The 18,342-nt window shown below is 27.7% G+C and overlaps 1 protein-coding gene across 1 annotated transcript; it reads right to left on the bottom strand.

Moving 5' to 3' along the window:
• Positions 1-1,022: 1,022 nt before the first annotated feature.
• Positions 1,023-17,737, bottom strand: LOC106778783 (MADS-box protein CMB1-like). The gene is made up of 8 exons (XM_014666771.2): positions 17,254-17,737; positions 12,619-12,700; positions 12,142-12,203; positions 10,556-10,655; positions 2,617-2,658; positions 2,482-2,523; positions 1,464-1,594; positions 1,023-1,375 (listed from the first exon to the last, which is right to left on the bottom strand). Exons 1-8 carry the CDS (start codon positions 17,436-17,438, stop codon positions 1,285-1,287), a joined length of 735 nt encoding a protein of 244 aa, XP_014522257.1. The 5' UTR covers positions 17,439-17,737; the 3' UTR covers positions 1,023-1,284.
• Positions 17,738-18,342: the final 605 nt, after the last annotated feature.

The raw sequence follows: 18,342 nt of genomic DNA, 5'->3' as shown, positions 1-18,342 counted from the left end.
AAGAAATTAGATACATAAAAAGTAGGGTTAATGGAAATAATTTCCAATCCAATTTCATCCCAATTAAATGTTAAAGAGAAAATTATAGGAATTAACCTTCAAACCCTAAAATAGCAATCCAAATCACCTTATTATATTTTTCTTTAAAGGTCACAATTTTACCTAAAATAGTATATCACCTACATACTATAGATGTTATATAGCTCCATGTGATCTTTCATTTCTAAAGTCATTCATCTCTATGATGATTTATAAGCCAGCTGTACAAACCTTATGGTATGAAATGAAGAACTACATTATTCATACGAAATATTTTTCAAATATCTTCTTTTTTACTCAAATTAATTGTCAAATTCTATGCGTTAAAAAAGGACAATTATATCATTACAATATATATTTTTTTCTGTACTTTCTACACAACAAAACAAAAAGGGAAAGAAGTACTTTTTTTAGTTATTTTTTTTCTCATTTTAAATGCTCTAAAAATCATTATACTCTACACTTTTTTTTTTCTTTCTTCCTTCCCTTTTTTCTTTCTTTTCTAACCAAACATGTACGATTATTAAACAATAATTTTGAAATTATTTTACTCATAATCCAAAGAAAAAGATGGGGTGATAAATCATTGACAGCCTTAGGTTTTTGTTTCTAAATGTTATTCCTTTGCCAAATTGAGCAAGAGAGAAATTACTAATTTTGGCAAAAATTACTACTGCTAGATCCAATATGCAAGATTTTCTTTGGATCATACCAATTTAATAAAGTCATATTTTCTCAATCAAAAGTTCAAACTAGATAATCATATATATTAAAAAAGTTCAGTCCAAATTCTACTCAAAACTAGTGAAATAAAAAACAAAGAGACTAAAGTAAATATAAATTCTCTAATGGCATCAATGCTTTAACAGATGAAACAAAATCCAAACTACAGATTCACATGCAGATATTTATATTCATGATTGAAGCAAAAAAAAAAAAAAAAGTTGATTACAAGGAACAGAAAATTTAACCATTGACACTTATTTAGTAGCATTACTAACATAAACATGTCAATAAGTCCCGAAGAACAGCATTTAGATCAATTATAGAATGTTAGGAAGTTTGGGAAGATGTTAATTATCAAATTCTTCGAAACATGTCTTATTGGAATATTAAGAATAGCATATATAGTATATTTTATGCTGCATGACACCTATTATTACAGCCTGTTCTTGTAGGCCCCAAGATCTCTACATAAGCATCATATTTCTGACAATCATGAATTAAACTAAATTGTGAATTAATTCAGTTCATCCATCCATGCATGAACTCACTAGCATTTTGGGCTGAGGTTCCTGCACCTCCTCCAGCTTCATTTAACCCTGAAGAATCATAGCTGCACAAAAGAAAAAGAACAGTATTCAACTTCAGCAAAAAGACATGTATAATTTCACATTTCATGCACTGAGGGAGAAGAAAATTACCCGATTCTCAATGTACTGTTGCAATGTGCTGTGTCATAGTATCCCTCTGATGGGTGAGGGTGGCCATCGTAGGGTGCAGTTTGCTCCCTAGCTTCCCATGTTGGTTGAAGGGCTACATTGATTTCCTCCAACTGTCAAACATGAACATGAAGCTTGCACTTTTAATCATATAGATGACAATATAAACAACACTTGAAAAGAAAACAATGTTTTATAGAATTTAAGATGAAGCTGGAAGCAACTGGTTTGAATCATGTGATTGAAGCCATGTGTTATGTGGATGCATATAGATTAAGCTTTGGAAGTTGTTAAAAATTTGGCTTCATCAAGAGTGGTGAAAAAGTTAGGTAAGAATAATGTGAAAAAAACCAGAAAATGATGCTTAAATTATGTGTACTGCAGTGATTGAATTTCTCATCAGGAAAGTACCAAGGACACCAAAAGCTTTTTCCAAAGCAGATTTATATGGTCTAAGTGTAAGCTCAAAATATCAAGAATAAAATGCAGTTAATGCATGGATGTTGGTAATCGCATCACCATCTTGTTGAGGTTCAAATCAATGCTTATCACTGATCAAATTAATGTTACATAGTACATTACAACTCCCCAAAATAGTTACATTAATTACTAGTTTGACATTGTTTAATGATTATATACATATTTTATATGATAATACTTTAATTGTCATGCAAATTTACTATATATATAATAACTAAATAAAAGTATATAGAATTGTTTAATATTGTCCACAGATACTCAATTCTTTTTTCTTTTTTATTTCCCATGTCATTTTTCACATCTATTAATTTTTTTCTCTATTTTCTCTCTTACATCTACCCATATACTCAAAAAAAGGGGTCCACGTTTACTTCTTTTAAACAATAAATAATCTGTGTCATTGATTTTATCAGTAACTTCACCAAAATTCAAGAAGCATTGGCAAGATGAGACTCAGGTGTCCACATTATAATAATATAAATATATTTAGAAACATTTGAAAGTGTGTCTCTTGTGGTACCTTGTTCCTCAGGATATTGTTAGTTTCCAGCAGCATCTCTTCCTGCGAGAACACAAAAACAGAGTTGGTAGCCACACTGTGCATAAGTGATATTCATTTAAGGATGAAAGAGAAAAATATCAATCAAAGTGTTACCTTTCTATGCAAATCAGAGAGTTGATCAAGCATCTGCTGTGTCTGCAGAAAGGTAACATAAGTATTGTTAGGAGTATCATAATTTAAAATCTTAAATTATGTTCTCAAGTGTTTGTAATATGCTTGGAATTGTTCCTCTAAGATTATCACAAATATTTTGATGAAGTACAAAAGTGATCCGCAAAAATTGATAAAAATGTTTAGATATGAGCTTTAAAAGAAATTTTGGAAGAAAAAAATTGACTTCTTTATGAATTAAAATTAGTTTATACACTCATTAAAAATAAAAATTTTTAAGAAGCTATATAATAGAACTTGTACATATTAATTTATACATAAATTAAAGTAGCTTATATAGAGATATCAATTTTAATTTTTTTCATATTTTTATTTTGTAAAAGTCCATGTGAGAAAAATTTTCTAAACAAATATATATAGTAATTTATTAACTCAATTTAATCCAGTCATAATCACTTCCTTTTTTTAAAATAACCACACCAGTAATATAGTCATCTATTTAAAATATATAAAAAAGAATCAGAAATCATCAGTATCCGAAATATATTGTTAAAAGAATTACTCTTTAGTTTTACCTCTTTATTTTTTAAACTAACTATTCTAATGAATTAGCCAATTTTTAGAATTAGATTAAAAAACAGTAACTTTGAAAACCTTTTTTTTTTCTAAATAGTTTGATTTACTCTCGTGTGAGTATCTCTTATCACAATCACAGAAATCTAAAATTATAAATCGTGAACTTAATCTGAACACCCTTTTATTTTCTTAAAACAAACATTTAGATGCCAATTTTCCATTCAAATTTCCAAATGTTTATGAAACCTGTACGACCATGTGACATGTTAATCTGATGAACTCATACATAATTTACAAGAGACACATATTAATAATCAAAATAGTTATAAAAACAAATTATGTTGGATTTAAAATATATTATAATTTCAGAGAGTGATGATCAGAATCTAAAAGCAGTTATAAAATATAAAAGAAAATGAGGCCAACTGGCACATGGAATATCTAATCTGGAGACAAGACTAAGACAATTTATGGTCTGAATTTTTAGAACCAAACATGTCTTATCAAACAGTTGAAGTCTGGCAACGATTTACACCTATACTGTTAGCTAATTTTGGTGTACATAGTACACCAAACAGCGTAAATTCTGAGGTTGATATCATATTTATAATAGATTAAACTTGGTGTTTATACAGATGACAGACTGATACGGATACTAAAACTGTTTAACAGTACACAAACATCACAGATAAGTACAGTTTCCATGATCCATGCATGGAAGATCCACCCCACAAACTAAGACAAACACACCTTTGATCACACATTGGTTACCCTTTGGAACAGTTCAAACAGTGTACGGTACACGAGTATTTACTGTTAGAATTAGTTGTTAGATACCAGAAATCAAATCTTTAGAAAATATCAGTCTAATATGACAGAAAAGAAATACAACTGTAAAATGATAATTACATAATATGTGTTAATTAAATGTTCAGAATCAGTAATTTCAGTTTTAATCCATTTTTTTCTTTTACTTTTTTTTATTTTTTTTATTTCTCTCTTCTGAATCAAACATAATTGGAGACTCCCTCTGTGAGCCAAAGAGGACAAAAATAATTGTATGGGAGTAGAACTTCTGATGTACTTTTGAGTTGTATTATTTATACAATAATGTTTTCTTCCTTTTATCTTTTTTCACTTATTACATTCTATTTCTTTTTCTTGGCTCTCATTCTTATTGCTTTACAACCAACTAACATTATATATATAGAGAGAAAAAAATATGATGGTTCTGTCAATTATAGTTTAAAACCAAGTCACGGGTGTTCGATTGGTTATCAAGCAAACTAGATATTATAAATCAGTCCGAGTATTTTAACCTTAATGTTTACTGAGTGATTAATCCATGGTGTATCAGATGAGATTGAGCTAGTCTTACTTAATGTTTACTAAGTGATTAACCCATGATGGATCGGGTTGGATTTGGTTAGGTGACTCGTTTTGACAACATTAAAGAAAATACGTTACGTGTATTTATTACTGTATTAATTACCAACTGTCAAATGTTGAGCTAACTTTTACAACATATTGTCTTCTATAGGATTCTTCAAACGGTTTGATACAACACTTTGACTTCTAGATAACATTTGAACTTCAGACAATATAATATAATCAAGACTGTTGAGTTCAACTTCATATGCAAAATAATATCTAGTTTTACAATAGAAAGTTTATCTTCTTTGCAAAGTCATAAACCAAGCCATGCTGTAGTATTGACTCTATTTTCTTTGTGAATTGTAACACTTATATTCATTTAAATAAGTCACTACATACTAATAACTTTGATATAACTTGCTCTTCCTAAAAAACATGAAAGAGATTTGATGTCAAGAAACAAATTACTTATTTTCACTTAATACAAGAATTCCAACTCGCACTCAAATTTCTAATATCATAATATAAAAATTTATTTTCTTATGTGTTATATTCTATAAATAAGAACAACTATGTTTAGTGATGATAGTGTAATGAGAATGTTTTAATTTTAATTTTCAACAAAAGCATATTTAGAATTTAGTTTAGCCTCCAATCCCCTCTTAGTTGATCCATTTTCATCCTTATTTTTTAAATTGAATTTCAAAATTATAAAAATATATTAACATTTAAAATCAACATTAATTATGAATCGTAAAAATAAAATGTGAATTACAACAATGATTAAAAATATTTATGTACTACAAATTTTAAATTTTATCTAATCAAATATTTCAGATATTTTTAATTCAAAATTTTAAAAACACTTTTAATATGCATTTTGGATTCTTGCTTGTTATAGTTTTTTATTTTACATATAAATTAAGTGTAAGACCTCAAAATTCAAGTATTAGATGTGGTAGAATGTTTTAAATAATGATACTCTATTATTTTATTTCAAAAACATCAATGATATAAATAGAATTTTCCAATTAGAAGTTTCATTATCTAAGAAACTTTATTTCTCTAAAACTCCCTTCTTTAAAATTTCTTCTATCTTCTGTCTAGAAATTTTAACTCCCTACTCATTTATTGAAAGGTACCTGAGGAATCCTTGAGACGAGATCTTCATTTTTAGCAGATTGATTTAAGCTATAGAGTAAGTTAATTTCTACCTTTTTCCTTAAATTTTGGTGTCTTTGCATGTAGGGATTTCCTTCACTCTTCTGGGGTCTGAGCTTTCTCTAAGACTCTTTGTTAATTAGTAGTATTGAAGGTATACTCTAATCAAATTGTTATGAATTGTAGTAGCAAATAGAGATCTTGAAGTCATAGGAGGAATTTTAGAGTTCTTAGAACCGTCAGATCGTCAACTAGGTAAGGAAAGCTAGTTTATTTGGTTTGGATTTAGGATGCATGTAATATTTGATTTGTTTATGAAGATGTGATGATTGATTTGTGAACTTTAATTAAATCGTGAAATTTGGTATGTTGGATGCTTATAAATGGTGGCGTATTGAATTGAAAATTTATGCATGTTGGTGTATCTGGTTTGTTGTTAAAATTTGTTTATTGATGAATTTGTGAATGTAGATTTAGTGAGTTTAAGTTGTGTTTTTATAGAACTTGGGTATGGAATAAATTAGAAGAAGGGTGTGTTTCGGGTATAAAAATGGGGGTTTTAACAGGTAACATTTTAAGATCATGGTTTTGGGAAAAGTTTGCAGTTTTGGGAATTGTCTTGGGGCCATTTAGGGATTAGTTTGTCTTTTATTGTACAAAAATCCGGTAGATCGTCTGGTAAAGGGCCATTTGGTACGAGATTGTCTAACAAAGAGTCTTCTAGTAAGAGATCGTCTAGTAAGAGATTGTCTGGGTAAGGAGTTGTCTGGTAAGGAATCGTTTGGGAAGGAGTCATCTGGTGGTACGAGTTGTCTAGCAATAACTATATGGTTTGGGATCTCAAATTCAGGGTCTTGGACATTTTTTGGGTTTTGGATCCTTCTAGAGCTGGTGGTGAGGGTTTCCAAGCTATTTTTCCTTTCCTGGTGTGTTTCAGGCTACTATGAGAAAATTGTGTTATTATTATTTCCAGATTATTGTAAATGAAGTTTTATCCTTGAAATACTGAGTATGTGATGTTGATATGATGATCGATGATGAGTATGTTGTGGATCAAGCGAATGGTATTAAGGAACGTAATTCCATGATCCTCGTGGAGAGGTTACATGGCGGTGCACGATAGTGTTGTTGGTATGAATGACTGGAGTTAAGTTTGGGGTTCATCCTACTTTCTAACGATCATCCATGCTCAATTAGAGAGTGATGAGACACGGAGGTCATTATCTAGGAGCCTTGTTTTGGTCAAAGATAATTGAAATGGACTAACCTTGTATGGTAGCTTGGATTGAGCTAACAATATTACCACTACAAGTGCAGGAATCACTATAACTTGACATTCATACTATATTTGGATGAGTTAGGCCTATGGGTATCATAAGTTTCTAGAATGTTTGTATACTTGGTTTAGTTTGATGATCTATGTTGAAATCTTAGTTATTTTATGATATTTTCTGTTTGCACTAGCTTACCCTTTTGTTTATGTTTGGTTGTATGTTCTTGTGCTCAGTAATCTTGACTATGATCATCCGGTGGATGTGAGCAAAGGGTGATGAGATGTTTGTGGAGTAGATGTTAGATGACGGGACGATGAATGTATAGTCTTCTATAGACTAGTTTCTAGATTTATAGTTTTGTTTTAAGTTGAACTATATGAAGTTAAATTTATAATCATGTTTTGTATAACTAAAAACTTTTATTCTTCATTTTATCTTATTATAACCATCTTATAGTTTAATACTAAATTTTGAGATGTTACATTAAGTCATTTATCTAATATCTAATATGCATTTTGAAATTCAATTCAAAATCCTTTTATCTAATATAATATTATTAAACTTTATGAAGAATGGACTGTCAAAAATACTAATACTAGTCAGTTTCAGATTTTAGAGAGTCCAAACTTCTCAGTTCACCATTGATATTTTTAGTCATTTTTAAAGGACACGTTTTATTGATGTTTGGTATACTTTGAATGAAGGATTATCAAATGTAAAGTACTCATTTATATTAAAAAACCAATTTAAATATCAAATATTGCAGTTGATGAAGACTTAAGAGGATATTTTACATTGAATGCTTACTTATTCAGTGAATTATTCCGAGAGACAGAAAGATTTAATATCAATTGTAATTCTACTTACAAGAGAGTAACACAGAAGATTCATTATATTATCTAAAATTTTTAATATAATGAGTTTCTGATTTTTTTTCTTTTTATATATTATTTATCTTCCTCATCAAACGTTAATATTTTTTTTTCAAAATTAAAATGAAGATAGGATATGACTTTGTTGTGATATTTAAAAAGTATATCAATGTGATCCATCTAATATTGTGTGATACATTTTGGTAAGCGTTTATTATATGATTTATAGGGGTCAATATAATTAGCTTTTATTTGTTTTTTTTTTAAATTTTTATTATGTTTTTAGCTAAGCTGGTTGATATGTCATAAGAATGGAAATATTGAAAATTACAAAAGAAGGTAAACAATTTATGATGCTGAGAATTAATAAAATTAGGAATTATATGCCACACTAAGAAGAGTTTATTGCTTGTAAAAGCAACAATAGTGAGTTAATTAATAATAGATATTTAATATTTTTTAGTGAGAATTAAGGAGAAATTTAGTGGGTCTTAATTTACTCTCTATCGTGACACATAAACTTACTAGTGTATTTGAAACCATTGATGAAATTATATTTGATTTTTCAAATTATATTCTTTTTAAGAGATTTATGAAATTCAGTGTTATAACAATCCAAATTTTATAAGACGTGATAATTGACTTATTTTTTCATTGTTTTAATATGATATTAATATCATTTCTCAAACTTAAATATTAAAATTACTGTGTTTTCATTTTTACAATAAAAAAAACATATATTATGGTAACGTTGGAAATCTCAATTTATTTAATTCTTATAAAATTCTGATCAACGTCTATGTTTTGAGATGAAATTGTATCATCTAAAAATGGATATTTTGTTTCTGTTCTCGAAGTGAAAACATATTTTTTTTATGATAACAATAAAGATATCAATTTATATTAACTCTGGGGTGAAGCTTGAGAAAATTTAAGTTTCTTGATTAATTTATATATTTTAAGATAGACTTGCTTCAACTAAAAATTGAATTGCAAATCTCATACTTCATTATAATTTTGCAAATCTTTACTCAAATAGTGGGCCAAGACGGAATAAGAAAACATAAAAATTATAAAAACATATGAAAAAAAGATAAAAAGAGATAAATATTGTACTTTGTTACAATTATGATAAATCTAATATCAGCTAAACATGAATCTATCTTATATAAGAAATTAACATTATTTCTAATATAAAAATTTAAATAATAAGTTTCTAAGTATTTTTTCTATATAAAATATTTAATTTTTTAATTTCTATTTAATGTAAAACTTAACTTATACTTAAATTTTTAACAATCTTCTTTTTAATAATAAGTCTATTCTACAATAACAAATTGTGAAGAGAATGGCCATTGGAAAATTAGATGATTTGTATTTCATAATTATTGAGGAGGTTGCTAGATCAAGATGGATGATGAATTTTATGTTACTTCTTGAAAGAAATCAAACAATTTCATACTTTGAAAATTAGTATAGGAGTTGGTGATTTAAGTTGGAAAATGATGAGAAAATAAAGGTTGAAGACATTGAGATATGAGAATGAAACTCCACAATGGCGTCATCTGCATTCCGAAATGTGAGATTGGTACCAAATTTAGTGCTTCAATATCATTTCATTGAGAGGAATGACATCACAAAAGACAAGTATATTGGTCCAAAGTGAGGGATACAAGTTGATTACAATAAGACAATTAATGAAAAAACTTTGTTCACTAACAAATCATTGAAGTAAGCATCATATTAGTGTCACCATCAAAGCTTCAACTTAGATTTATATCATTTCTATACTACATCCTTCAAAATAAGGTTAGTTTATCCATGGTCAAATGTGCATTTTACAAGTCTTATAGTTAGTTGTTTTATTATTTCTAGAATCTTAATCAATATTATCTATCTCTTAAAATTTATGTTTTCTTCCATATCTTTTCTATCTTGAAGAACACCTCAATGTGTAATATTTTCACTACAAATTCTTATCATTCTTTTTAGCAATATAGTTGAATCGCGAATCATTTTACGTATTAGGTGGGTCGACCTGACCCGATTTAAAAACCTATATCAACTCCTATTATACAATTCAAACACGTTTTGGGGGTAAGAGTTTTTCAAGTTGGGTGGGTTGACCCGATTCAGAAACCTATATCAATCTATATCATGTAATTCAAACATTTTTGGGAGAAAAACGATTTGTATCACAAAGGAATTGAATAGTTTGATATTGTATTGTTGGGTCCATATGTGAAAAGAGAACAAAAAACCGATAAGCAAAGAAAAAAGAACAAAAGTGTAAAAGACAGAAAGCCAAGAGAAAAAAAAAATGAAAGAATACTGAATGACTTCAATTACGAATCAACCAAAAAACGCAAAGATAGGCTACAATATATAGCCAAACAAAAAACTGTAACTGATGAAATCGTTCAGTCATTAGCTAAAAAGGACTGAACAATCACCAGTATAAGACCGAACGGTCACAAACAATAGTTGAGTCTAACTAATATGTATAATACATAGTAAATGATCTATACAAAATTTAAAATTTTGTATTGCAAAACCCTTGTGACATTTTCATTTTTCAAGAAAAAAATATGAGAAGTTATTGATACAAATTCTATAATATAATGATAAATTAGTTGAAGAGAGTGAGGTGCCAAATTTGCATACCTTGTTAGACCTTATCTGTTTGAGGGAAGAGTCGAGCTGACGTTCAAGCTGTTCAAGCTCCTTAACATCTAAATGCTCCAATTCTTCACCAAGAAGGTTTCTGCATAGTTATGCAACCAATTAATATATATGCTAATGCCATTCATAACTATATATCTAAGATTTAAATAGCCTCAAACTTAAAGCATTTTTGTTTCCATTTTCTTTTACTCATATAATTACACAAATATCACTTTGTTTTATTACTTTCTACATTTGTACAGAAGCGAAAAATAATTTTTGTTTGTGTTGTTGTCATTGTTTTTCTAAAAGGAATTAAGGTAAAAGCTTTTACGTTTCCAATAAATTATAAATAATCATTAAAACGAATTTATAATATAAATTTTGAACATGTTTTTGGATGAAATGAAGGTTTATATAAGTTAAGAATTAGATATAACTCAAATAAAATTTAAAATGATATATGATAATTTTTTATAAAAGTTTAATTAAGTTTTAAGTAAGTCTTTCATAAAACTGTGATTATAATTGGATATCTATGGAATGCTCAAATTTTTATTTAATATTCAAATTTTTATTCTTTTATTAATTAGATATTATAACTAATATCTTATCTTGTCGTATTAGTTTCCTTTAAAATATATGAGATATAATTATTATTACAAAATAATATTATATTTAATGTAAAATAACGAGTAACTTTAATTTCTTTAATATTATTTTGCATTAACTACAATACCCTACATTCTTTAAACATATAGAAACTAGAAAGCAAAATAATGAGATAAGATAATACTCACCTCACTTAATTAACAAAAAATAAATAAATTAAATGATAGAGACTTAATTAAAAAATTTAGAAATTGAATATCCGAAAATTTTTAATAAAGACTAAATTGAAAGTACACATATTTACGATAGACTTGAAAGTTGATTAAATCTTCTCAAATATAATTTTAATTGAAAATTATTTTTTTCTTCTCTTCGAAGTTTTATTATGTAGAAATTAATCCAAGAAGATAATGGTTTAAATTCATCTTACAATGGGAATTTAGAGTCTATTTTCTCTACGACTAATGCAATTGTCTTGTAATTATTAATAATTAAAAAAATATAAATTACTAATTCAGTCAAGAATATAGAATGTTTAAATAACTTTGATAAAGAAAACAATTAACGATAATTTATTAAATATGTGCTTCTGTTATTCTCCAATTAAAGTCAACTTTTATTTTTAATGAATTATTCAAGAAAAATAGCATTTAAAGTCGACTTCAATTACTAAAAGAAAACTAATTCTAACTTATTTAATATAAAGAAAGATTTTAGTTCAACAGAAGGAGAAAATATTTTTAATGACCCATTTAAATTTAAAAAATATTGTATTCTCAGTCTTAAATTTCTGACTAAGATTTGCAAAAAAAAAAAAAAACAACAAAAACAAAAAAGTTATAACATTTGGTTATTTTGAGTTATTTATTTATTTATTTTCTTGTCTTGTATGAAATGCACCAAACTCAATACCAAAAGCATCTGTAATATGTACTAAGTTTCATGCTTTCAATAATTGCACTACACCATTTTACCTTTGTGTTTGCTGTAGTGCCTCCACTTTGGATTTTAGCTTCAGGTACTCTTGGTAGCGCCTCTGCACAACCCAATGCTCATTCATCTTAGCCTTTCACACATTAATTGCATTTACTTCCAGATACATAATTCACATACACACTCAGAAAAACACCAATTTAAAGTTCAAATGTAAGGTAAAAAAGAGCTATTTTTGTTGGAAGTTCCACGTCAACCATACATAATACTAATTTATCAACTATACATAATACTAATTTATAATATACATGTGAGGTGTAAACTTGACCTTATAAGTCTGTTTTGTAGAATTGAATTAGACTTAAAACCACTTTTTAACGTGATATCACAATTTTTATATTATAAACTGACGTTATCTTTAATCGACGTTAAACTTCTAACAATTTTCTCAAACCCTTTTTTAATATTTGTTACGTTTTCATCAAACAGTTGTTCAAGTCAAAAAAAGAAAGATGAACCTGTGTCTCTATTTCAGGTTGGTGGTGTAATTCCAAGGCTCCATAGCTGCATCTGTGGTACCGTTCCAGTGTCTTGGCCATGCTGAAACAAATAGCCACCATATGAATACATATATATTTCACCTCAAGAACAAGGAAATGCAAGCATATATTTCCATGACAATGTATTTTGTCAATTACAGCTATGAACAAGCACATATTTCCAAAAGGAGTAGTACAAATGCTGTTGTCCTGAAATTTTAAAGTTGGATTTTAATTATGTTAGAATATAGTTACTTTTTCAGCGTAATTGTCAAATTAAAATATATTACTTTTCCTCTTAAAAACTCAGATATAACTTTGAAATCAATGATAAATCAGTATCTGATTAGCTATATCAGTTTTCTTATTATTTCAGTTTAGAAGAAATTGTGTATTATAGCATACAAGAATACAAGGCAAGTAAAATTTGAATCAATTATCCTCAATATTTGGCGTATGTACAACAATTCTAACCATATTGACTGTGTTTAATTCACAAACTCACACTGCATAATGATTATAAGGACAGTTGTATGAGACCGGAGATAAATTATTATGTTACTTATAAATGAAATAAATGAATCTAATCTTTATCTTAAAATTTAGTTTGGTATAATTGAATTGGATTTAAATTTCACTTTTATTATGTTATTAGAATTATGTTAAATTTTATTTTAATAAAATTTATTTATTTATCAGATCTATTATTAAAATGTTATCAGAACATTCACAAATATTTAATTTGTCGGTGCTAACAACCTTAGTTTTTGTAATGTATGTGTAAATTGTCGTATATTATCTCCATTAAGCCTACTCTTAAGGAATTTGAAAGATAAAAAGAGTTAAAACTTTCACATCCTCCCCCAATGAAGTGTCAATCTCAATGATGAATCCTCTGCTAGGCTCAGTCACATTAATTCATCAGAGTCAAAGTACCTATAAGAGTGAACAAAAGACTGTATATTTATTATAAACCTTATCATATATATATGACCCTACTTTATTATAATATTTATATATAGCAAAATTCTTAAAATAATGAACTATTCCAGTATTATTAAGTTTAGATAAACTAAATAATGTATATATTAATCGATATCTAAGCTTAATTATCGTTTTTTGTTATTTATAATAAAATTTATATTAAACATCACTATTTACTGTTACATCTTAGTTATGTTGACATTTTAAAACACACTAATCACTTATCATCACATAGAAAATTTGATTAAAAAGAAAAAATAATATATATATTTTATATTTTCTGGTTGATGATGTTTATAAAACTGGGTTCCGATCTTTAACAAAATATAATTAAATGAAAATTTCTTTAGAAATAATCAACCAAAATTTTCAACCTATAGTAATAATTTAATAATTATTAGTAGTGAAAATCCCTGAAAATTTATATTTTTAGAACAATATTTTTTCTCCTTATCAAAGTAGGAGAAACAGCTAGTTATAAACTGTTGAACATATAATATATTAGTAATAGTCTTATACCACAAAGAATGATTATTAGCATGATTGGTTTGACATTTAGAAATTCGAATCAAAATATTTTTAAATTAAAAAAGTTATTCAAAGTAAAGGAAAGTTTACAAACCTTATTTTGTCTGCAATGGAAATTTTAATTAGAATAAACACTTATTTCTCTTATATTTAAAAAAAAATAACATTTATATTTTTTATAATTTTTAAATAAACACTCGTCTCCTTCCTCACCTTCCTAAAACATCACCTTATCATGTTTTTATGAAAGTGATACTTAACTTTTTTTTTTATTATTTTAATTCACGAAAACTATTTTTAACTTTTTGTTTCTGAAAAATCTTTAGTTTTTATACTTTAAAACTTAGTTTTAATTTCATAATTTTGGTCATTTTTATATTTTTAAGATAAAATAACATTACTGAGTGCTCATTCATTAAAAATACAAAAGAGGTGAATTCCATTTATTAGGAAAAAAAGGAAAAATAAATATTTGTTTAAAAATTAAAAGTCGTTATTAAAACATAAGAATTTTCTTATTTTAAAATTAAAGGAAAATGAGTATCATTTAACATAATCTAAAGAAAGATAAGTGTAATTTCCTTAAACTAAATATCTCTTTCAAATTTGAAGTTCATCACATTAACTTACTCTTACTTTCATGCTTATATAATTTGGATAACTAAGCATATTCTCATGAAATAAAATAAGTAAAAACCAATCTACACATATGCATGATCATGAAGTTTAATGCATGACAGTGAAGATATAAGCATTATAGAACAGTAGGCATGCACAAAATGAACACCTGATTAATTGTCTTATGATTATTATTATCCTATCCACAGTAATTATTCAAAGTAAAGAATTTTTCTCATGCAGCAAAATCTACAATACTCTTTAATCCTTATGTGATTCACATCTACAGATAACAGTAAATCAGTAAAGCCTATACTTCACATAATCAATCATGCAATGATTAACACTGTGTATATGATTTCCTTTATGGTACTGAATTACATGTTTTAATTAGCCAAGAGAGTAGAAAATGTTTACATAATTTTTATGCAGTTGTAATGTTGATAAAATATGAATGCATGATATAATATAATCAATATAGGAGAGAGAAACCTACTTATCAGTAAAGAAGCCAATCTAACCTAAAAGAAAAGGTACTTGATGGCACTTCTAAAGTGAAATATGTACGTACAATGATTATATATATATATATATATATATATATATATATATATATATATTCTTAGCAGAAAATCACATCAGAATTTATCTATTTCATTTTATATTTAAAGTGTGCATTGTACCAAAGTTGTATCTTTTACATTGAATGCAAGTGCATGATTTGATTTCTTTTCTTTTGATGTGTTCTGACATATGGGTGAATGTCTAATCAGAATCAAGTATACAACAACAAAGAGAATCTTGGGGTTGTAAGTATAGTTACCAAAAGATCTAGAATGTTAGTGTTGCTTTTCACTTACACACTATGATTTAAGGGTCCTATAATGAAGATTGGATGTCATAACATCACATTTTCATTGCAGTACCATAGTTGTAAATCAGAGAACACCAAAGTATTATTATTCTCAGTAAAATAGGTTTGGATTTGTTGAAATTGATCTCAAATTCAAGTTTGACAAGTAGAAAAGCAAAACTAAGAAAAATGTTATTAAATATGATTATGAAACTTTTAATAAAAATTAATTATTAACAAAACTGATCAGTGTTTTTTCATGCTGGGTAACTGGTTTGTTTGTTCTAAAGTTTAAGAAACAAAGAACTTTACACACCTATCAATGCAAAAACACTTTCTCCATTCATATTTGCAGGAAGGTGAAAATTCCTTCCTTTTTGTTTAACTAACATGAGGTTTACATTCCAAAAGCACACAACTCAACAAAACAATTCGTTAGAATTATTGCATGATCTGATATTCATGAATACTTTTCAAAGGGCTGTTTCTGTTGAATGTTGAATGAGAATATATCTCCCAAAAATGAAAATGCATAAATGATTATAAAAAAATAAAAATTGTTTTCTTACAAAAATGAAAATGTTTAAGGACCAAAGTCTATACCGCCTGGTCATAAAGTTATGAACCATCCATTTCAAAAGGGAAATGAATCTCATGCGGTTTCAGAAAGAACTGTAGTGCAGGAACTGATAAATTCACTGTTCATGTGAATTTATATTTTCTTTACTTGTTGAATTATCAAATATTCAAATTAAAGAGTGGCTGAGATCTTATGTATTTCTCGAAAACTCTAGAGGATCTTAATCCAAAAGGGAAGTACTTAAAAATTCATGAATAATTTTTATCACAGTATTCTGATTATGTCAGCTCATTGCAAGAAAATTTTGCAGCTGCAAAACCGACCACAGAGATTTCCCCCTCTTTAATTTTCATCAGAGCTCGTTAAGAGGAGAAAGTTCCACGGCAAACGACAAAACATTACGAGGAAAATGAAATTATAATCATTGAATTTTATTATACAGAAAAACCATTTACAAAAGTTTAGATTTTGAATAAAACAGAAGAAAAGGAGATGTTTTAGCTCAGTACATGTATGAAAAAAAAAACTGATATAATTATTGTTAATCACCAATCAAAACCATAAGTTAAAATTCAACCATGATGAAGATATAATTAGAGAAGAATAATTTGTATGAACTCGAATCGTCACGCTAAAATTTTGAATCAAAAAGATCTAGAAGACAGTAGCTGCTTTCCAATAAAAACTCTACCAAAAATCATGAATCTGAGACCGTAAAGAAAAAAGAGAGGAAAATTGTAAGGAAGATGAAAACAAATTTGAAGAGACAAAACCATAAACAAACAACACATCCTTGATAAAGCCCTACAAATCAGACACAGAAATCAAAGAGAAAGGAAAGCAACAAACATAAGAAAATTGATGAAATAGAAACCCCTAAAGAAAAAGACAAGCACAGACCAGTTAATCAGCAGCAAGATGTGAACTTTAAGCAGTCGATGAAAGCAGGGAGGGAAAATCAAGATCCCCAGAAAAGAAAACAGCCTAAGAAGTTGAAGAAAAGCAAAAAATCTGAGTGAGAGAAAGAAAAAGGTTGATGGGGTTTGGGTACCTAGGGCCACTGCAGAACTCATAGAGCTTGCCACGGTTGGAGAAGATAATGAGGGCAACCTCAGCATCACAGAGGACAGAGAGTTCATAAGCCTTCTTGAGCAACCCATTCCTCCTCTTTGCAAATGTCACTTGACGGTTTATCTTGTTCTCAATCCTCTTCAGCTCGACCTTTCCCCTACCCATATTATTGTTCCAAATTTCTTTATATCTCTTTCCACAAATAAAACTAAACTTGCTTTTTCAGAATAGCAGATGGAAAAGCAGCATAATTCTAGATTAGATATTTTTTTCCAGCTATTTTCTGCAAATTTTCCCTTCCACCTCTTGTTTGTGTGTATATATAAGCTAGCTTATCACATGATATGCTATGATCTGTCGCTCAGTTTTAGTAGGTATGGTATACCTATGATGGAAGCGTAATGGAAGATGAGAATATCAGCCCTTTTGTAAAGCAAAAACAAGTAGAACTAGAAAGTAACCACAGCATTCATTACATCTCATTTCAATTCCTAGATCTCACATCTATTGCCACTGTAACTAGGTACACTTCACATTTTCACCATGAAAAAAACACTTTCATATTTTCATATATTTTATTTTACTACTCAGATATAACCTATGCCATCATATTTTTGTCTTTCAAAGGATCATAGACATTTTAGTTTAGTTATAAAAATAATATAGAAAAAAAAAATACTGTCATAATGTAATGTAGAAGTACAAATACTAGCCCGTTTTATATTGTGTTGTGGCGTGCAAGTCTTGGATTTTATACCAAAAATGAATGTATAGTAAACTCATTATGACAGAATCATAATTTTGAAAAGGAAATGTGTCACAAGTTAAACATTTTATTTTCGTAAATACAATTAATGTAATTTATTAACATGTAATTTTATTCTGTAAATTAAGTTGGCTGCTTGATTTTATTGCCATTTATGCAGCTACACCATAATTAAAGGGTGAAATATTACTATTTACCTCATTTGTTCAACTATTGTAATATGGGATTTCAATATAGATTATTGGTGAAAACAAGTATTTTAATTGAATTTATATGTATGCTATACCTTCCTGCTGTGAAAAG

This window comes from Vigna radiata, unplaced genomic scaffold, assembly GCF_000741045.1.
Source record: "Vigna radiata var. radiata cultivar VC1973A unplaced genomic scaffold, Vradiata_ver6 scaffold_189, whole genome shotgun sequence".
Lineage (NCBI taxonomy): Eukaryota > Viridiplantae > Streptophyta > Magnoliopsida > Fabales > Fabaceae > Vigna > Vigna radiata.
The sequence above is the reverse complement of the archived record's forward strand: the minus strand, read 5'-3'. Positions and strand labels throughout refer to the sequence as shown.